General features: G+C 41.5%; 1 protein-coding gene across 1 annotated transcript in view; it reads right to left on the bottom strand.

The window, feature by feature from the left end:
- Positions 1-23180, bottom strand: part of tmx3a (thioredoxin related transmembrane protein 3a) — a 37432-nt gene that overhangs the window by 4829 nt on the left and 9423 nt on the right. Inside the window, exons 7-16 of the mRNA XM_064943454.1 lie at positions 21689-21788; positions 19219-19296; positions 18657-18723; positions 8254-8352; positions 6694-6751; positions 6443-6496; positions 6249-6305; positions 2635-2764; positions 2260-2328; positions 554-812 (exon numbers count right to left, since the gene is read on the bottom strand). Of these exons, the coding sequence (XP_064799526.1) occupies positions 564-812; positions 2260-2328; positions 2635-2764; positions 6249-6305; positions 6443-6496; positions 6694-6751; positions 8254-8352; positions 18657-18723; positions 19219-19296; positions 21689-21788 (961 nt within the window). The 3' untranslated portion in view covers positions 554-563. The remainder of the gene's footprint in view (positions 1-553; positions 813-2259; positions 2329-2634; positions 2765-6248; positions 6306-6442; positions 6497-6693; positions 6752-8253; positions 8353-18656; positions 18724-19218; positions 19297-21688; positions 21789-23180) is intronic.

Below are 23180 nucleotides of genomic sequence, written 5' to 3'. Positions count from 1 at the left end.
ACATTTTCACTGTAATTGTCTCCTGTAACCCACTGTGAAGACATTTCCGGTTTATATAGGCCCTACAATTCAATGTCTTCAACAACATTGAATTGACATTCATTCATTAATGAATGTTTCAAATAAAAATATATGATGAAAAAGTCCAAATCAAATAAATAAGAGTGTGGAGTGATGCAACAAAACCCCAATAATTTCTTAGAAAATGATTAATGACGTAGAAATTCAAGTATCGCTGAACATACTCAGGATAACTGCTCACCCTGAATCGCCAATTGACCCCTAGTACCTCCTCCCTAGGGTACGTTGAAGCAATATGGCGAAAACACCACACAGTCTATAGGAAGGCAATTAAAGTTATTACCATATTGCTTATTTAAACCTATCCCATTTTCTTATATCTACAAGAGGGGCTAAGGGGTAGGGGTTTATTTTATTTTTTATTTAACCTTTATTTATCCAGGAAGTCCTATTGAGGTCAGAATTCATACGTATTTTATGAGGGAGACATGGCCACGAGGGCATTTCAATTAAAAAACGTCATACTTCATACCACTTCATACTTAATCGGCCTTCTTCTCTGCCGGATTCTTCACTTTCATCTCAGTCTTGTTGTCGTCCCCAGGACCTTTGAGCTGCTTTGGCTCCACCCTCTCCCCAGTTATTGGTTCCTCGTCCTCTGTGTCTCTCATCGACTCTGTGTTTCTCATTGAGCGCCAGGCCATGCATAGGCCGTAACACAAGGCACTTCCGCCACCGCAGAAAACAACGACGAGGAAGGCGCCCAAAAGGGGCGCATTGGTAAATATATTCTGAGAGAGAGAGAGAGAGAGAGAGTGTAGATTGGTGGAGTTGATCTTGTGGTCAGAGCACAGGGTTAAGGCAAAGCCATACTTTGCTATACAAAAATATATCCATTATACAACAGCACTGATAAAATGTAATTACAGTTGAAGTCAGAAGTTTACATACACCGTAGCCAAATACATTTCAACTCAGTTTTTCACAATTCCTGACATTTAATCCCAGTAAATATTCCCTGTTTTAGGTCAGTTAGGATCACCACTTTATTTTAAGAATATGAAATGTCAGAATAATAGTAGAGAGGATGATTTATTTCCGCTTCCCAGTGGGTCAGAAGTTTGCATACTGCTAAATTAGTATTTGCTAGCATTGCCTTTAAATTTTTTAACTTGGGTCAGTCCCTCCTGCAGCAAATCACCCCCACAACATGGTGCTGCCACCCCCGTGCTTCACGGTTGGGATGGTGTTCTTCGACTTGCAAGCGTTCCCCTTTTTCCTCCAAACATAACGATGGTCATTATTGCCAAACAGTTACCATCAGGCGTTTAGAAATTAGACTTGTGGAGGTCTACAATTTTATTTCTGAGGGCTGATTTCTTTAGATTTCCCCATGATGTCAAGCAAAGAGGCACTGAGTTTGAAGGTAGGCCTTGAAATATATCCACAGGTTGTAACGCTCAATGAGTGAATAGGTGTGGAGTCAGGCGCAGAGAGCAAAGGATGCAGGAAAAACACGCTTTAATGTCCAAAATAAACACAGGAACAAAAATAGTATACCTAAACCTGGTATAACTACAAAAACAAAAATGTACCCTTACGTGAACTATAAGGACAGCGAGAAACCCGATGAAAACACTAACCACTCTAACACATACAGAATGAACAAGCCCGCACAAACAGAAGCGGGCTAAACAAACTTAAATAACCCCACCCTAACAACCAAACAAGGAACAGGTGAAACCAATTAGACAAAACCAAACGAACACAGAACAAAGGATCGGTGGCAGCTAGTAGACCGGCGACGACGACCGCCGAGTGCCACCCGAACCAGAAGGGGAGCCACCGTCGGTAATATTCGTGACACAGGTACACCTCCAATTGACTCAAATGATGTCAATCAGAAGCTTCTAAAGCCATGACATACTTTTCCGGAATATTCTGTTTAAAGCCACAGTCAACTTAGTGTATGTAAACGTCTGACCCACTGGAATTGTGATACAGTGAATTATAAGTGAAATAATCTGTCTGTTAACAATTGTTGGAAAAATTACTTGTCATGCACAAAGTAGATGTCCTAACCGACTTGCCAAAACTATAGTTTGTTAAATAAGAAATTTGTGGAGTGGTTGAAAATAGAGTTTTAATGACTCCAACCTAAGTGTATGTAAACTTCCGACTTCAACTGTATGTCAAAGTGAAAATGAAAGGCTTGTGCCAACATGTTCTGTGACTTACTGTAACAGTCGTTTTGGTGTTGAACGCAATCCTTATAAAGCATTGATAGTATCCATTCCCTCCCTGGGACTGATTGAAACAAGATTATTAATGTTGTTCATGTTGGATATCACAAATGTTATTGGGTAATTTACAATGTTTCGATGGACACTACACATTGCATCAAATGTATCATATTTGAACATGCTTCTCTGTGTTTTACATTTTTTAAACCTGTGTTTGTTTGAGCTTCAATGAAATTGACAGGGCTTGCACTTTGGAACAATTCTAATGTTTATATTGTGCTGGGCAAGCTTAATCAAGCACAGGTAAAGTATTTCAAAGATTTCAAATACAATTTCATCCCAGGTCAGATTTAGGTTTAGTTAGACTGACTTTAATCCGGCCCTTCGACACTCCATCGATGAACTTCACCAGCTGTTCCTTTGTCTCCACTTTGTTGGGCGGTAGGAAATATCCATCGTTAGACACGTTGAGCACGATAATAGAGGGCATGGCCAGTTCTCTGTCAACACATACACATAGGGTTCAGGGTTAGTTGTCAACACGCTGTGTCAGTGGCAATTTCAGTGAAGCCACTACACAACACAACAATAAACAATACATTAAATGCACCACAAACGGTGCCCACAAACTGCTAGGGCCTACATAAAGCTGTCCCAACAGCAGAGCTTTCTTTTCAGCACCACAGAGTGAATCGTTGCCACCGCTACACATGGCTATCAGCGGAGCCTTGTCTGGCAGAAAAACAGTTAATCCAGGTTTTTTTTCTTTAAATAGCTGATATGGCTGACTTGCTTAAATAAATATGGTCTCTACTGACTCCTTGTGTATTCATGTAACTCGACAAGAACCGTATTCTCCCTCAATAATAATGAATGCCGACATTTGTTTTGACTTTTGAACCATGCACCAACATTATTACATTTATGTTCAGTAAATTCATCATGTTTGTTATTTTATCATTAACACAAGTAGCTCAAACTATAAGCAAGTGTAAACAAACGAGCTGCGACGAGGTATGACTATTTGAGAGAGAGAGAGAGAGAGAGACTCAGCGGTTAGCCTACCATTTGAAGTATTTTATTATGTGGTCTTAAAGGGAAGGAAAATACAATTATGAGGATCCACTTTTATTGACAATTTACTGACACACAGACAGCGCATTGCACAAACAAAACAACCCTCACAATATGAACTGGAATTACATGGGTCCATTCCTGAACTTTTTGTGAACATAACATTTTGATTTTGAATGGGAAGAGACTCACTGGCAAACATGGTTACAGACCCAACAGCATTACATAGTATCCCTCCTCATGGAGAAAACCACATGAACTATTATAATACACAAATTAAGGAAACCAATGAAATGCATCATTACCTAAAATGATGAATAATCCTAATGAGACCTATTTAAGCAACATAACAATGGAGATGTACAAACTACGGCATAATGGAACGATGAGCAGATAAGAATCCAGACGTCATTTTGATTAAGACATGAGCTGAGACGGACGGTAGCCTAAAGTAAATTCGGAAAGTATTCAGACACCTTGACTTTTTCCACATTTTGTTACGTTACAATCTTATTGTAAAAAGGATTAAATACATACACATTTTCATCAATCTACACACAATACCCCATAATGACAAAGCAAAACCTGTTTTTTGGACATTTTTGCAAAAGTATTAAAGATTAAAAACAGAAATACGTTATTTACATAATTATTCAGATCCTTTGCTATTAGACTTGAAATTAGACTTTCCATTGATCATCCCCTTTAGATGTTTCTACAACTTGATTGGAGTCCACCTGTGGTAAATTAAATTGATTGGACATGATTTGGAAAGGCACACACCTGTCTATATAAGGTCCCACAGTTGGCAATGCATGTCAGAGCAAAAACCAAGCCATGAGGTGGAAGGAATTGTCCGTAGAGCTCCGAGACATAATTGTGTTGAAGCACAGATCTGGGGAAGGGTACCATAAAATGTCTGCACCATTGAAGGTCCCCAAAAACACAGTGGCCTCCATCATTCTTAAATGAAAGAAGTTTGGAACCACCAAGACTCTTCCTAGAGCTGGCAGCCCGGCCAAACTGAGCAATCGGGGGAGAAGAGCCTTTGTCAGGGAGGTGAGCTCCAGACTTCCTCTGTGGAGATGTGAGAACATTCCAGAAGGACAACCATCTCTGCAGCATTCAAAATAATCAGGCCTTTATGTTAGAATGGCCAGACGGAAACCACATGACAGCCCGCTTGGAGTTTGCCAAAAGGCACCCAAAGACTCTCAGACCAGGAGAAACAAGATTCTCTGGTCTGACGAAATCAAGATTGAACTCTTTGGCCTGAATGCCAAGCATTATGTTCTGGAGGAAACCTGGCACCATCCCTACGGTGAAGCATGGCGGTGGCAGCATCATGCTGTGTGGATGTTTTTTTTTTAGCAGCAGGGACTGGTAGACTAATCACGATCGAGAGAAAGATGAACAGAGCAAAGTGCAGAGAGATCCTTGATGACAACCTTTCCAGAACGCTCAGGACCTCAGACTGTGGCGAAGGTTCACCTTCCAACAGGACAACGACCCTAAGCACACAGCCAAGACAACGCAGGAGTGGCTTTGGGACAATTCTCTGAATGTCCTTGAGTGGCCAGGCCAGAGCCCGGACTTGAACACGATCAAACATCTCTGGAGAGACCTGAAAATAGCTGTGCAGCGACACTCCCCATCCAACCTGAAAGAGCTTGAGAGGATCTACAGAGGTGAATGGGAGAAACTCCCCAAATGCAGGTGTGCCAAGCATGTAGCATCATATTCAATAAGATCTGAGGCTATAATCGCTGCCAAAGGCGTTTCAACAAAGTAGAGTAAAGGGTCTGAATACTTATGTAAATGTGATATTTCAGTTTCTTATTTTTTAATACATTTGCAAAAAAAAATCTAAAACGTGTTATTGCTTTGTCAATATGGGGTATTGTGTGTATATTGATAATGGGAAAAAAACAACTAAATTAATTTTAGAATAAGGCTGGCAGCGAAACAGTTCATCCAGCCTCAATTACTGCCTGGGACCTAACAAAGCAGAAAAAGTAAAGAGGTCTGAAAACCTTAATGCACTGCTATATCCTTATTCGTTTAGCCACACAATTTAATGCATGCTATAATTTTGGCAAGCACATACCTATTCTCCTCCGTTTGTTGGTTGTGAAGGTTGATCATCTATATGCTGGTGTCTATCTATATGCTGGTGGTGTCTAGCCACAATGTTTGGTTTCCCCAGAAGTCCCAGTTTATCAACGTTATCTAGATGTGATGCACAATTCTCATATTTTGAGTCCCTTTCAGACAGATGTTCTAAATCTTTAAACCCAGACATGGACCACCCACCCTCTCCACCAAATAGCATGCAGGTGAAGCAAAATAGTGATTGCTTTGCGATGCTCACAGTTAGCCACTGCTTCCTTCCAACACCCTCATTGTTGAATTTGCGATTTCCAACTTGTGTAATATGTATGCCCAATGGCCAATGACCACTGAGAAGATTTCTCTAATTTATTTTTATATGACAAGGAAAAATATTTTCCAGTAGATAATTGATGTGATTTATGATTCCGACTGCTTATCTAGCTAGCCAGGATTTTAAAAGTATGTTGACATTATCAGTCCAATCAAAGCTACAGCAAAATTTTACGTGATTTGACATCATTTAGTCTGTGGCCAAAGACCTTTAAACTTCTTGGATGGGCATTTCTACTGTAAATCTATGGCTCTACCCCACCTGTCCTGAACCACTGTGCCACTGTGCTGTGTATGGAAGGCACTACTAGGCAGGCCAGGTCCTGGAGAACCATTGCCCGAACCAAAGATTAACACTTAACACAACAATCGCTTATATTATGTATTGATGTCAATTGTGGATTTGTGCAAAAACTCTAGCTACTTCTGAATTTTAAATAAGGGCAGAAAAGAGATATGACCACTCACTCCATGATGAGGCCATTGATGTACTCGTTTCCGTCCATGTGACCAAACTGGAATTCTCTGGGAAGACATCAGGACCATGTTCATTATGATACATCGTAGCAAAACTTATTGCAAAATAAAACGAAAATAGTCATTTCTTATTGGGCAAGTTCAGATAGTAACTCCCCGTTTCGCTCTGTTTCAGATAAACTCACTTGCTATAGAGGTCCTTGTATTCAGTGGCCACTCTTTCCACCATGGTCTTGTAACTGGGTTGGGAGGAATATTTGATTAATAAGAATAGGCTGTTAATATGTTTTGAGCACAATATTTATCACATATTTATCTTGTCCTAATGGAAACTTGAGATCTACATGTGTAACTTGAATTGTAGCACATATGAGGTAAATGTGTAATTCAGGTGAACTACCCCTTAAATTATATTGGGATAAAGAGATACTCATACCGGATGCTCTCCTCAGTAGGGTTTCTCTCATCCACTATAGCCAGAGCCACCAGTTTGCCTATGGTGAGGAACACACATAAAACACCAAAACATATCCTATGGTGAGGAACACACATAAAACACCAAAACATATCCTATGGTGAGGAACACACATAAAACACCAAACATTTCCTATGGTGAGGAACATACATAAAACACCAAAACATATCCTATGGTGAGGAACACACATAAAACACCAAAACATATCCTATGGTGAGGAACACACATAAAACACCAAAACATATCCTATGGTGAGGAACACACATAAAACACCAAAACATATCCTATGGTGAGGAACACACATAAAACACCAAAACATATCCTATGGTGAGGAACACACATAAAACACCAAAACATATCCTATGGTGAGGAACACACATAAAACACCAAAACATATCCTATGGTGAGGAACACACATAAAACACCAAAACATATCCTATGGTGAGGAACACACATAAAACACCAAAACATATCCTATGGTGAGGAACACACATAAAACACCAAAACATATCCTATGGTGAGGAACACACATAAAACACCAAAACATATCCTATGGTGAGGAACACACATAAAACACCAAACATTTCCTATGGTGAGGAACACACATAAAACACCAAAACATATCCTATGGTGAGGAACACACATAAAACACCAAAACATATCCTATGGTGAGGAACACACATAAAACACCAAAACATTTCCTATGGTGAGGAACACACATAAAACACCAAAACATATCCTATGGTGAGGAACACACATAAAACACCAAAACATATCCTATGGTGAGGAACACACATAAAACACCAAAACATATCCTATGGTGAGGAACACACATAAAACACCAAAACATAACCTATGGTGAGGAACACACATAAAACACCAAAACATATCCTATGGTGAGGAACACACATAAAACACCAAAACATATCCTATGGTGAGGAACACACATAAAACACCAAAACATATCCTATGGTGAGGAACACACATAAAACACCAAAACATTTCCTATGGTGAGGAACACACATAAAACACCAAAACATATCCTATGGTGAGGAACACACATAAAACACCAAAACAAACACATTTAACTTCACTTCATAACCACCATTCACATAGGATTTTATTCATATCTGATTCATTAAAGCCACACTCTAAGAATTAATAGCAATGTAATGCACTAGTTCATACACTCACTGAATATTGAACACTGTTGCTTGCCCCCTTGTGGTAGACAAGTAGACACACAAAGACATCCATTCTATTGAAATCTTCTAATTCAAAGTTATTTACTGGTAAAGCACATCCTCTACCATGCTTGCTGTGTGTGTGTGTGTGTGTGTGTGTGTGTGTGTGTGTGTGTGTGTGTGTGTGTGTGTGTGTGTGTGTGTGTGTGTGTGTGTGTGTGTGTGTGTGTGTGTGTGTGTGTGTGTGTGTGTGTGTGTGTGTGTGTGTGTGTGTGTGTGTGTGTGTGTGTGTGTGTGTGTGTGCGTATCTGTGTGTGAATGAGAGAGTGTAACATACTTGTATCTCCCATTTCATACAAAGTGTAGCTGTCAATCTGGAGGTAATTAAGGAATCGTTCACTATTGATCCAGGATGCGAGGTCCCCATCATGTTGTTCTAAGAGACAAGAGAAAGAATATAAAATATACACGTTTGTAGTCAGCGAATACTAATGTTATCCTGAGAGTGATTCAACAACCCAAAAATACACGTCCAGACTTTCCAGATTGATCAACAACAGCCTAAGTAGGCTACAGTATAATGAACGACTTTTAGCAAATGATCCGTTCCAAAAAATATTGTAACTGACTATGTTATAGGGCTGCGGTGAGATTCTCTACCCTTCTCCCGAAGTGTGTGATTGCACACTTCCCTTCATGGATTTATAAGGAATGGACAGAGGAAAGGAATTTGTCCTTCCGGACATGGTTGCACCAATCCAAAGCTTTTAACTGTGTGAAGGGGAGTGAATGAGTGGACACTTCTTGGTGAAGGGGAAATAATTGCAATCCATAGCCGTGGGAAGTTGTTTTGATCGAAAATGTTGGTGCTGATCGAAAAAGAAATGTTTTAGGGAGATCTATGCAGACTAACAATACAATTCAATTCCTAATGTGATGAGTAGTTAAGCATAGGACAAGATTCAGTAACAGTGTCACTGCAGCCTAACTTCATTGAAATCATGGCTGTTTGCAAAACAAATCCTGCTGTCAACAGCGCATACATTTCTTTGCACTGCATAATAACAGGTGTGTCAGAGAGAGAAAACAAGTGTTGCAAATAAATTAGGTTGTTTTCACATATAGGCCTCTTTAAAATAACCAATCTCAGTCCTCATTAATGTGAAATTTAATATACGTACGTAACTCTTTGTATTCACTCTGCCCTTGCCTTTGAATGAGGACTCAACTCTTTTGCCAGTTCACTTCACCTATTTTGTGGGCCTTTTTGCATTCACAATGCTATGTTCAGACGGGAACCAAGATCTTTTTTCAACATTCACTCAATGCACTCTGGGTTTTTACAAAGTGCCAGATAAGCCATTCCATCAGATCATGTTATCGGACAGCTAGATATACCGACTTACATTTTGGAAGCGAATAGATTGCATTTAGTTAAAAGATAATACATAATAATTATAATCAGAAGATATTAACATGTAAATATTATCAGTGACAGAGTAAATAGCATAAGAATACTGCAGATTAAATAATGCTGTAATTGAAAATTCTACACCCAATGCAGGGCACTGCTCCTTTAAGACCTAGCATTGATTTTGTGATTAGAGCTTTCCGGAATCCTTGGGACATCCCTACCCTAAATCCTAACCTTAACCATAACCATAACCCTTACCTAACTTTAACCCTTACCTTAACCATTTTAAATGTCAACGTCAATAGGGTAACGTCAGGGTTGGGACGTCCCAGGGATACCGAATAGCAATGACCTCACAAAATGTGGTCTTATCACACCATTCAAACCCCACAATCGAATGCACTGCTGATGAAGCGCTCTTCGACAATTGCAAACTAATAATCTGAACATCGTGTCAGTAGAAAACTCCACACATATTTTGGAATTTCTGTGTATCCTTGACAATCGCTAAACAATATCCAAAAACAGCACACCGGAACACAGAATTCAAGCGACCCCCTCTTGAGCTGGTTCGCTTCGGGGGCTCATTTGAGTGGTCGGAGTTCCTTTGGAAAATTCAGACTGAACAAAAAATGAAGCGAACCGCACTTAGTTTACAAAAAGTTGCTGTAAGAGACAAAGTGTGAAAATACCCTTAGTAAACACAAGATTGGGCCTAATAAAACTGAGCACAGAAATAAACGGTTTCAGGACCAATGCCAGCTATGCACGCCATCGCGTAGAAAAGTGCTCAAGTCAACCCAGCACCGGCGGGGCCGCACCCTGTGTGGATTGCTAGTGGGCTACTAAGCCTACGTGTTTGACATGGGCTGGAGCAGGCCTGCGAGCCGAGGCAGAGACAGTGCCATGTTCCTTATTCGATATTGCTCCCATTCCCTTTTTTACAAGTTTATAATTGTAAACTAATAGAAATAAGAAATGGGAGACTGCTCCAGATCATTTGATATTAACCACAAGAGAAGAGGGATAAAGAGAGAGAGGGAGAGAAACTGTGAATCCTAAACCACCCCCTAGCCCCTACTAACTCAATCGGAGGGCCCACCGTTGCCACGTGTTGCAGACGAAACTCGAGGGTGACTTCCAGAGTGGGAATGGGATCAATAAACCCATCATCTTCGGGACACACTTCTGAATGATGCAATTCATATTTGACTTTTAAAAATAAAAACGACCATGGAATTACAAACAAACAAATCCCCCCGTCATTTTACAAGATATAATCCTCAGTAACAGTTAAACATTTCATTTGGGAGGTTTCATTTGTAACGTGTCAAGTCTCGAAATAAGACATAAACAAATGCTATGTGTATATAATTAGGCATGCCTCTCCATTCTTTTGTATGAAATAGCATAAACTCCAAACATATCGCATTGCGTGCCAGGATTGCACTTGCTCTGAAGCCTGCAGCCTTGCTGGCTCGGTCAAAGTGGCTGAGGGTCTAATTAGCCCTTACACCCAGTAATTTTAACCTGTTGAGTGTAGGGGGCAGTATTTTGATTTTTGGATGAAAAACGTACCCAAATTGAACTGCCTATTTCTCAGGCCCAGAATCTAGAATATGCATATAATTGTCAGATTAGGATAGAAAACACTCTAAAGTTTCCAAAACTGTCTAAATATTGTCTGTGAGTATAACAGAACTGATATTGCAGGCAATAACCTGAGGAAAATTCAACCAGGAAGTAGCCTCTATTTTGAAAGCTCCAAGTTCCATTGAAAGCCTTCCCTCCATTTAAAGGGATATCAACCAGATTCCTTTTCCTGTGGCTTCCACATTTTGTGAACAGTCTTTAGACATAGTTTCAGGCTTTAATTTTGAAAAATGAGCAAGAAAGATCACATCACGTCAGTGGATAGCTGGGTGTCCCCAGAATTTTGCTTGCGCAACAATTTGGAGCAGCCATTGTATCTCTCTCTCCTATTGACAAAGCTAAATTCCCGGTTGATATATTATCGATTATATATTGAAAAAACAACCTGAGGATTGATTATAAAAAAACGTTTGACATGTTTCTGTGGACATTACGGATACTATTTGGAATTTCCGTCTGAGATGTCGTGACCGCTCGCGCTTGTGGATTTCTGAACATAATGCGCCCACCAAATGGAGGTATTTTGGATATAAAAATAATCTTTATGGAACAAAAGGAACATTTATTGTGTAACTGGGAGTCTCGTGAGTGCAAACATCCGAAGATCATCAAAGATAAGCAATTTAATTTATTGCTTTTCTGACTTTCGTGACCAATCTACTTGGCGGCTCGCTGTTTGTAATATGTTGTCTACTGAGAGAGATGTTCTTACATAAACACTTGGATAGCTTTCGCCGAAAAGCTTTATTGAAATCTGACACACCAGGTGGATTAACAACAAGCTAAGCTGTGTTTTGGTATATTGCACTTGTGATTTCATGAAAAAAATATATATTTAATTTGAATTTGGCGCGCTGCAACCCAGCTGATGTTGCAGTAAATGATCCCGCTAACGAGATGGGTGCATCAAGACGTTTTTAACTCACTCTGCTTTGGGACCCTTGTGCAAATGGTGGTACACTGTACTGACTATGTTACAGCAGAGACTCCAAACTAGAGGTCAACCGAATAATCGGAATGGCCGATTAATTAGGGCCGATTTCAAGTTTTCATAACAATCGGAAATCAGTATTTTTGGGCTCCGATTTTGCCAAAAAAATCGAATAATTTACACCTTTATTTAACTAGGCAAGTCAGTTAAGAACACATTCTTATTTTCAATGACGGCCTAGGAACGAGGCAGAACGACAGACTTTTACCTTGTCAGCTCGGGGGATCAAATCTTGCAACCTTACAGTTAACTAGTCCAACGCTCTCACCACCTGCCTCAAGAGGAGCCTGCCTGTTAATGCAGTAAGCCAAGGTAAGTTGCTAGCTAGCATTAAACTTATTTTGTAAAAAATAATCAATCAATGACTGTCGTTGCTCCAATGTGTACTTAACCATAAACATCAATGCCTTTCTTAAAATCAATACATAAGTACATATTTTTAAACCTGCATATTTAGCTAAAATAAATCCAGGTTAGCAGGCAATATTAACCAATTGTGTCACTTCTCTTGCGTTCATGGCACGCAGAGTCAGGGTATATGCAACAGTTTGGGCCGCCTGACTCTTTGAGAACTTATTTGCCAGAATTTTACGTAATGATGACGTAATTATGACTTATCCTATCTCACTAAGATAAGGTAACGTTTGTCAAAATATTTGCATGCTTCACAGTAGGTATGATGTTCTTTGGATGCAACTCAGCATTCTTCGTCCTCCAAACACGACGAGTTGAGTTTTTACCAAAAAGTTCTATTTTGGTTTCATCTGACCATATGACATTCTCACTATCTTCTTCTGGATCATCCAAATGCTCTCTAGCAAACTTCAGATGGTCCTGGACATGTACTGGCTTAAGCAGGGGGACACGTCTGGCACTGCAGGATTTGAGTCCCTGGCGGCGTAGTGTGTTACTGATGGTAGGCTTTGTTACTTTGGTACCAGCTCTCTGCAGGTCATTCACTGCAGGTCCCCCGGTATGGTTCTGGGATTTTTGCTCACCGTTCTTGTGATCATTTTGACACCACGGGGTGAGATCTTGCGTGAAGCCCCAGATCAAGGGAGATTATCAGTGGTCTTGTATGTCTTCCATTTTCTAATAATTGCTCCCACAGTTGATTTCTTCAAACCAAGCTGCTTACCTATTGCAGATTCAGTCTTCCCAGCCTGGTGCAGGTCTAAAATTTTGTTTCTGGTGTCCTTTGACAGCTTTTTTTTGTCCTCCAATAATCGGTATCGGTATCTGCATTGAAAAATCATAATCGGTCTACCTCTACTCCAAACCCCATAAATCATGAGCGCACTGCTTACAAAACAGAGCTGAGAGCTCTCTGTACAGAATCCGGCTGTTGCCACCCAACTAAATCCAGCAAAGTGGACTCATTTATCACCAGAACCTCCCAACAAAGCACACAATCCTTTGAAATAATTGCCCAACAAACAGAACACAACAACTGCGATGAAATGTGTTTCAGACATAATTATGCACCATAGTGGTATTTTTACATTTTCTCACCGGAATAGACAACCAATGACGTCATTGGTTGATTGAGCCTGCTGTCTGATATAAAAATGAATTGAGTCATCATGTTTTGTAGCAATTATTGTGGCCTTTGTGTTTCGCCAATTGCACGTTCACGCTAGCAGCGAGTAGATATGGTTGTCCTTGTTCAATAGAACGATTGGACTTTTCTCAACAATGTTCCTATTTGCCACGACATTGCAGGTTATCTAGGTCGACTCATTTTCCCTGGCTACTTCCTGGCAGGAGCCCTACTTCCTTGTCCAATTTTGTTCCCACCCTCAAAGGCAGGCTTTTCAAAACAGGGGCTGTACTAGTTTCTACAGGTTCATGGGAGCTATGTTACTCTGCACTCTATACGAGATTGCCAAATAATTACAATGGCTGCTTCTGATAATTCTTCTTTCCAAGAGCTGGCCGCTGAAAACGTTTTTGATGTTCTTTTACATAGGAACATACAGCCCTATAAATTTGAGCCAGAAAAAACTGAAGATGAGTTGAGACAGTGAGAACAAGAATTGCGAGACCAGCAAGTAGCGATACGGTAACACGGTCAGACTCTGACTGGTGGTGCCTATGCGAATGTCGACAGAAGAGGAATGTCTGTGCCGCCACGAATTTGATCATGGACAATCGAAGTTTCGACGCACATGTGGATAGAGGGGTGCTGCTCCAGCACGTTTTTATGAACCTCCAAGATCAACTAGTGGTGGCAGCCTAGACCATCTGGACCAGGAGGGCAACTGACAAATGAGTACGGTGTTTTACAGTGTTTTGCTCTCGTTAGCTTGCTTGCAATTTATGCTCTCTTTTTACACAGTGTTGTTCAGTACAGAATTTTGTAATCAATTCAACCATAACGGGCTTGCTGGTACTACTACAAGCCAAGCTTGCCAGCTTTGTTTGCAATACCCAACATGTACTGTAGCCTAATGATATAGCTAGTTAGATAAAGTTAGCTAGCTTTAGTGCATCTCATTAGGAGCAAAACTGGATCAATATTTTTGTTGATGATGAGAAAGAGAAAAGGAAGGATGTTTTTTGCGACTGCACTTGAAAAGTTCCAGATGGACTGACCTTCATGTCTTTAAGGTAATGATGGACTGGCATTTCTCTTCGTTTATTTGAGCTGTTCTTGCCATAATATGGATTTGGTCTTTTACCAAATAGGACTATCTTCTGTATACTACCCCTACCTTGTCACAACACAACTGATTGGCTAAAACACATTCATTAAGAAGGAAAGAAATTCCACAAACTAACTTTTAAGAAGGCACGCCAGTTAATTAAAATGTTATTCCAGGCAACTACCTCATGAAGCTGGTTGAGAGAATGCCGAGAGTGTGCAAAGCTGTCATCAAGGCAAAGGGTGGCTACTTGGAAGAATGTAAAATATCAAATATATTTTGTTTTGCTTAACACTTTTTTTGATTTCATAGTTTTGATGTCTTCTCGAACAGTAGATTCCATTCCATATGTGTAATTTCGTAGTTTTGATGTCTTCACTATTATTCTACAATGTGGAAAATGGTAAAAATAAAGAAACCCACAGCTCGGGGCGGCAGATAGCCTAGTGGTTAGAGCGTTGGGCCAGTACCCGAAAGATTATTTGATCGAATCCCCGAGCTGACAATTTAAAAATCCGTCGTTCTGCCCCTGAATAAGGCAGTTAACCCACTGTTCTTAGGCCGTCATTGTAAATAAGAATGTGTTCTTAACTGACTTGCCGAGTTAAATAAAGGTTAAAACATTAATTATTTCTAAATGAGTTGGAGTGTCCAAACTTTTGATTGGTACTGTGTGTTTGTGAGATGTGTAATATTCTGCATTGTGCTTCTACAGTAGGAATACAGACAGTACACAACGATTGCCCATGAAAGTCTAATAGGCTTTTTATCATTCTCTTACAGACAATACCGCATGGTGGCCTATAGATTATTTTTGGAGTTTGTTTTATGTGGGGAGAAGCTAAGAAGAGGACACCGAATCCCTTTGCCTGCATTTGTTGTTGGGGCCATTCGAGCAATTTATCCCTCACACAATTGTCAGTATGTTGGATACAAAGAAGTTGATGACTCAAGAGGAGATGTGAAAGATCCCATAACAACAATCTCACCTTATATCAAAGTGACTCCGAACACCTCACTGCACCCACCATATGTAAGTATTCCCTTTGAAGAACTGTAGTATTTATTATAGGTGTTAGTAGTATATTGTTCTGCTACTGTATATACAGTGCATTCGGTAAGTATTCATGTCCCTTTTTTTATGGACTCGATTTGGAAAGGCACACACCTGTCTATATAAGGTCCCATAGTTGACAGTGCATGTCAGAGCAAAAACCAAGCCATGAGGTCGAAGATATTGTCCATAGAGCCCCGAGACAGGATTGTGTTGAGGCACAGATCTGAGGGAGGGTACCAAAAATGTCTGCAGCATTGAAGGTCCCCAAGAACACATTGGCCTCCATAATTCCTAAATGGAATAAGTTTGGAACCACCAAGACTCTTCCTCTTCCTTGGTCAAGATGGTGACCAAGAACCCGATGGTCACTCTGACAAAGCTCTAGCGTTACTCTGTCGAGATGGGGAACCTTCAAGAAGGAAAACCATCTCTGCAGCACTCCACCGATCAGGCCTTTATGGTAGAATGGCCAGATGGAAGCCACACCTCAGTAAAATGCACATGATAGCCTACTTGGAGTTTGCCAAAAGGCACCTAAACGAGTCTCAGACCATGAGAAACAAGATTGTCTGGTCTGGTGAAGCCAATATTGAACTTTGGCCTGAATTTCAAGCGTCACGTCTGGAGGAAACCTGGCACCATCCCTAACGTGAAGCATAGTGGTGGCAGCATCATGCTATGGGAATGTTTTTCAGCGGCAGGGACTGGTAGACTAGTCAGGATCGATGGAAAGATGAATGGAGCAAAGTACAGAGAGATCCTTGATGAAAACCTGCTCCAGTGCACAGGATCTCAGACTGGGGCGAAGGTTCCAACAGGACAATGACCCTAAGCACACAGCTAAGACAATGCTAAAGTGGCTTCAGGACAAGTCTCTGAATGTCCTTGAGTGGCCCAGCCAGAGCACAGACTTGAACCCAATTGAACATCTCTGGAGAGACCTGAAAATAGCTGTGCAGCAACCCTCACCATCCAACCTGACAGAGCTTGAGAGGATCTACTGAGAGAAACGGGAGAAACTCCCCAAATACAGGTGTGCCAAGCTTGTAGTGTCATACCCAAGAAGACTCAGTGGCCCTCGGAGTGTGGTGTCAGGAAAATAACCTCACACTCAACGTCAACAAAACTAAGGAGATGATTGTGGACTTCAGGAAACAGCAGAGGGAACACCCCCCTATCCACATCGATGGAACAGTAGTGGAGAGGGTAGTAAGTTTTAAGTTCCTCGGCATACAAATCACAGACAAACTGAATTGGTAAACCCACACAGACAGCATCGTGAAGAAGGCGCAGCAGCGCCTCTTCAACCTCAGGAGGCTGAAGAAATTCGGCTTGTCACCAAAAGCACTCACAAACTTCTACAGATGCACAATTGAGAGCATCCTGGCGGGCAGTATCACCGCCTGGTACAGCAACTGCTCCGCCCACAACTGTAAGGCTCTCCAGAGGGTAGTGAGGTCTGCACAACGCATCACCGGGGGCAAACTACCTGCCCTCCAGGACACCTACACCACCTGATGTTACAGGAAGACCATAAAGATCATCAAGGACAACAACCACCCGAGCCACTGCCTGTTCACCCCGCTGTCATCCAGAAGGCGAGGTCAGTACAGGTGCATCAAAGCTGGGACCGAGAGACTGAAAAACAGCTTCTATCTCAAGGCCATCAGACTGTTACATTGAGTGGCTGCTGCCAACACACTGACTCAACTCCAGCCACTTTAATAATGGGAATTGATGGGAAATTATGTAAAATATATCACTAGCCACTTTAAACAATGCTACCTAATATAATGTTTACATACCCTACATTATTCATCTCATATGTATACGTATATACTGTACTCTATATCATCTACTGCATCTTTATGTAATACATGTATCACTAGCCACTTAAACTATGCCACTTTGTTTACATACTCATCTCATATGTATATACTGTACTCTATACCATCTACTGTATCTTGCCTATGCTGCTCTGTACCATCACTCATTCACATATCTTTATGTACATATTCTTTATCCCCTTACACTTGTGTGTATAAGACAGTAGTTTTGGAATTGTTAGTTAGATTACTTGTTGGCTATTACTGCATTGTCGGAACTAGAAGCACAAGCATTTCGCTACACACGCATTAACATCTGCTAACCATGTGTATGTGACAAATAAAATTTGATTTGATTTGATTTTCAAGGCTATAGTCACTGCCAAAGCTGCTTCAACAAAGTGCTGAGTACAGGGTCTGAATACTTAATTTAAAGCGGCAAGAAAAAGTATGTGAACCCTTTGGAAATACCTGGATTTCTACATAAATTGGTCCTAAAATTTAATCTGCAGATGTGATATTTAAGTGTTTTATTTGGAATTAATTTGCAAAAAATTAAAAAAAACGTGTTTTTGCGTTGTCATGATGAGGTATTGTGTGTTGATTGATGAGAGAAAAAAAGCATTTCAATCCATTTTAAAAGGCTGTAATGTAACAAATTGTGGAAAAGGTCAAGGGGTCTGAATACCTTTCGAATGCACTGTATATCTCTAGCCCTTCCAACTCAATCTTCTCTCCACTTCTGATTGCACCAGATCCACCACTTCAAAGAACTCGCATCTCCACCCGAGTTCTCCTGCTTCGGGTGCCACCACTTCGGTCTCCATTGTGAGGCATCAGCTGGGGCTACTGTGTTGTCAGGTTTTTTTTGATTGGCTCATACCAGGATTGAAGAAACCCGAAAGTATTTTCTGAGACATTTACATTTTGATTGTGCTTGATGTTGTAAATGCGAACTGCTTCCCTACAGGAAGGAATTAACCACCAACATTCAACCTTGCAGTCGTGCATTGTTTATATCAATAATGCAATGGAAAAATTGTTTCATCTATTTTTCTTGCAACAACACATTCTACTGCAGGGAGTGCTGCCGTTTTGCCATTTTACCACAGGGGGTGCTGCCTGCGGCTATGAATGCAACACTGGTCTCTTACCATCATAAAGGAAGTAAGTGCCATCCTTGAACACTGCCACAGCCGGGTATTCCTGGAGAGTAACTGCCTGAGAATGACCAGGAAAGAGAGAGAATACCTCAGTCACAAAATATGATTGGAGCTCAATGTCAAGGCCCCTGGAGGCAGCGGTTCAATCCCCCATACCACCGCTCACTTTCTGTGCTGTAACCTCCTGATTTATCTCCCCATCTCCTCCTAAACCTGCTAATAAAACATAAAAAAAAACCTTGTATATGTTTTTATAGAAATACACTACCGTTCAAAAGTTTGGGGTCACTTAGAAATTCTTGTGTTTTTGAAAGAAAATTAAAATAACATCAAATTGATCAGAAATACAGTGTAGACATTGTTAATGTTGTAAATTACTATTGTAGCTGGAAACGGCTGATTTTTATGGAATATCTACATAGGTGTACAGAGGTCCATTATCAGCAACAATCACTCCTGTGTTCTAAAAATTGCTTTTCTTTCAAAAACAAGGACATTTCTGTGACCCGAAACCTTTGAACGGTAGTCTATATACCCCATTTCTAAAACGTACCTTGGGTAAAATGTTCCTTGCAGCAGAGAAGAAGTAAGTATGCACAATCAGTTCCTTGGCCACAGATATGTACTTCTCCTTGGGGGACAAAGGGGAAAAGGACGAAACCTCAGACAGGCACAGATATGTACTTCTCCTTGGGGGACAAAGGGGAAAAGGACAAAACCTCAGACAGGCACAGATATGTACTTCTCCTTGGGGGACAAAGGGGAAAAGGAGGAAACCTCAGACAGGCTATGGCACAGATATGTACTTCTCCTTGGGGGACAAAGGGGAAAAGGAGGAAACCTCAGACAGGCTATGGCACAGATATGTACTTCTCCTTGGGGGACAAAGGGGAAAAGGACGAAACCTCAGACAGGCTATGGCACAGATATGTACTTCTCCTTGGGGGACAAAGGGGAAAAGGAGGAAACCTCAGACAGGCTATGGCACAGATATGTACTTCTCCTTGGGGGACAAAGGGGAAAAGGACGAAACCTCAGACAGTCACAGATATGTACTTCTCCTTGGGGGACAAAGGGGAAAAGGACGAAACCTCAGACAGGCACAGATATGTACTTCTCCTTGGGGGACAAAGGGGAAAAGGAGGAAACCTCAGACAGTCACAGATATGTACTTCTCCTTGGGGGACAAAGGGGAAAGGAGGAAACCTCAGACAGGCTATGGCACAGATATGTACTTCTCCTTGGGGGACAAAGGGGAAAGGAGGAAACCTCAGACAGGCTATGGCACAGATATGTACTTCTCCTTGGAGGACAAAGGGGAAAAGGAGGAAACCTCAGACAGGCTATGGCACAGATATGTACTTCTCCTTGGGGGACAAAGGGGAAAAGGACAAAACCTCAGACAGGCTATGGCACAGATATGTACTTCTCCTTGGGGGACAAAGGGGAAAAGGACGAAACCTCAGACAGGCTATGGCACAGATATGTACTTCTCCTTGGGGGACAAAGGGGAAAAGGACAAAACCTCAGACAGGCTATGGCACAGATATGTACTTCTCCTTGGAGGACAAAGGGGAAAAGGAGGAAACCTCAGACAGGCTATGGCACAGATATGTACTTCTCCTTGGGGGACAAAGGGGAAAAGGAGGAAACCTCAGACAGGCTATGGCACAGATATGTACTTCTCCTTGGAGGACAAAGGGGAAAAGGAGGAAACCTCAGACAGGCTATGGCACAGATATGTACTTCTCCTTGGAGGACAAAGGGGAAAAGGAGGAAACCTCAGACAGCCACAGATATGTACTTCTCCTTGGGGGACAAAGGGGAAAAGGAGGAAACCTCAGACAGGCTATGGCACAGATAAGTACTTCTCCTTGGGGGACAAAGGGGAAAAGGAGGAAACCTCAGACAGGCTATGGCACAGATATGTACTTCTCCTTGGGGGACAAAGGGGAAAAGGAGGAAACCTCAGACAGGCTATGGCACAGATATGTACTTCTCCTTGGGGGACAAAGGGGAAAAGGAGGAAACCTCAGACAGGCTATGGCACAGATATGTACTTCTCCTTGGGGGACAAAGGGGAAAAGGAGGAAACCTCAGACAGCCACAGATATGTACTTCTCCTTGGGGGACAAAGGGAAAAGGAGGAAACCTCAGACAGCCACAGATATGTACTTCTCCTTGGGGGACAAAGGGGAAAAGGAGGAAACCTCAGACAGGCTATGGCACAGATATGTACTTCTCCTTGGGGGACAAAGGGGAAAAGGACGAAACCTCAGACAGGCTATGGCACAGATATGTACTTCTCCTTGGGGGACAAAGGGGAAAAGGAGGAAACCTCAGACAGGCACAGATATGTACTTCTCCTTGGGGGACAAAGGGGAAAAGGACGAAACCTCAGACAGGCTATGGCACAGATATGTACTTGTCCTTGGGGGACAAAGGGGAAAAGGACAAAACCTCAGACAGGCTATGGCACAGATATGTACTTCTCCTTGGGGGACAAAGGGGAAAAGGAGGAAACCTCAGACAGGCTATGGCACAGATATGTACTTCTCCTTGGAGGACAAAGGGGAAAAGGAGGAAACCTCAGACAGGCTATGGCACAGATATGTACTTCTCCTTGGGGGACAAAGGGGAAAAGGACGAAACCTCAGACAGGCTATGGCACAGATATGTACTTCTCCTTGGAGGACAAAGGGGAAAAGGAGGAAACCTCAGACAGGCTATGGCACAGATATGTACTTCTCCTTGGGGGACAAAGGGGAAAGGAGGAAACCTCAGACAGGCTATGGCACAGATATGTACTTCTCCTTGGGGGACAAAGGGGAAAAGGAGGAAACCTCAGACAGGCTATGGCACAGATATGTACTTCTCCTTGGGGGACAAAGGGGAAAAGGACGAAACCTCAGACAGGCACAGATGCCGCAATAATCATTTGTTTATTGTGTCCCGTGTGATTGTGCACGCATGCGTTCGTAAATGTGTCTGTGTGTGTGTTTAATGCGCGGGTGTACTCATACCTTCAAGTCGGACGGTCCACCAACGTATACAAAGAGAACATCATGTCTACTCATAACATTCTGAAATAACTGCTGACTTGGCAGTGCTCTCACCACAGGCCTAAAACAAAGGAGGGATGGGGAGAGAGATGGAGAGAGTGTATAAGGGACTGATGAAGGGAGTGAGAGACAGATGGGCAGAGATGGAGAGAGTACATCTTAAAGTAACTGTCCAATGAAAATCTTATTTTAAAGATCATAATCTGTCAATTTATACCGAAATCATGTTTACACACTTTTTGCCAGATTTACAAACGATCAAGGGTAAGACCCCACTGTAAAAAGTGGGTCGGCGCTGTCGTTCATCTGAAGTGCTTTTACTGATTTGTGTACGCTCTGGTTAGTTTAACCTATTCTATTAAATTTGTCTGAAATCAAACAATGAATTTGAAAGATCATTATTTTTTTTAATTGAATGAAAGTTTCTAAATTGCTTTCAACACCTCATGCACATTCGCATTGCTTAGCGGTGAAGGCAGTGTAGCAGAGGTAGCCTATGAGGAGGCATGGCTTATTTGGGCCGTGGCTTTCAGTTTGTTCTTTTAAGCCACCCATCAAGTTAATTGGTTCTGTTGTAATCACCATGCAGAGTTTGCTTGTACACTAACAGCCCGCCGTCTAATAATACCTGCATAAGGACATGTGATACTTTGAATAAGTGGCTAAATGCTAATCCTGGATGTTGTGTATCGCAGTCAACCAATCAGGTTGCAGCAGTCTGTTTTTTCACCCTTAACCTAACACAGCGCTGTATCACATTAGTGGAAACCAACACTCTTCTCAGGGGGGGTATGACGGTTTTGACTACCAGAAGTGAGTTTTCGTAGCAGGTCAGGAGAATTTACACAGCAGGTTAGGAGAATTAACGTGGTAGATTATGAGAATTAGGTTCAGATTAGGAAAAGGTAAGGATAAGCTAAAAATGGTCTCCGACACGACTCGAATATATCTTGCTACAACTAGATCTGCCCTTAGAACATTCTTGGTTTCCACTAATACAATGCTGCTAATGCGGCAGGCATAAAAGAAATGCAACCCATGGTCTAGTAGTTTTAACCTGATTGGCTAAACGCGATACATAACATCCGAGATGAGCATTTAGCTACTCTAGCATGGTGGTGGAAAATTGTGTTTCATAAGGCAAGAATGTATACTTTATCAGTTTTTTTCCTGCCTTCTCGTCAATAAATAAAGTTAAGGAGGATGTTGAAGCCTATGCAGCCTGAATGGAGACTATTTTAGGTACAAACCGGTCCACAAGGTATACTAATGTATTTCTGGCTGCATACAATGCGTTTGGCCGGTAAGAGTTAACATCTCAATATCGCCATCTGACGTCCTTTGGGCTGGTGAAAGTGTAAACAAAGACCATTTCATGGTGAAGCTACCTTTGTTATTCTGATATTTGTTTCACCCTCAAAATAATAGGGGCAAAATTTGGACATGCTTAGTA

Source organism: Oncorhynchus masou, chromosome 3, assembly GCF_036934945.1.
Source record: "Oncorhynchus masou masou isolate Uvic2021 chromosome 3, UVic_Omas_1.1, whole genome shotgun sequence".
In the NCBI taxonomy this organism is placed as follows: domain Eukaryota; kingdom Metazoa; phylum Chordata; class Actinopteri; order Salmoniformes; family Salmonidae; genus Oncorhynchus; species Oncorhynchus masou.
Note: the sequence above shows the minus strand (reverse complement) of the source record. Positions and strands in the feature narration are given on the sequence as shown.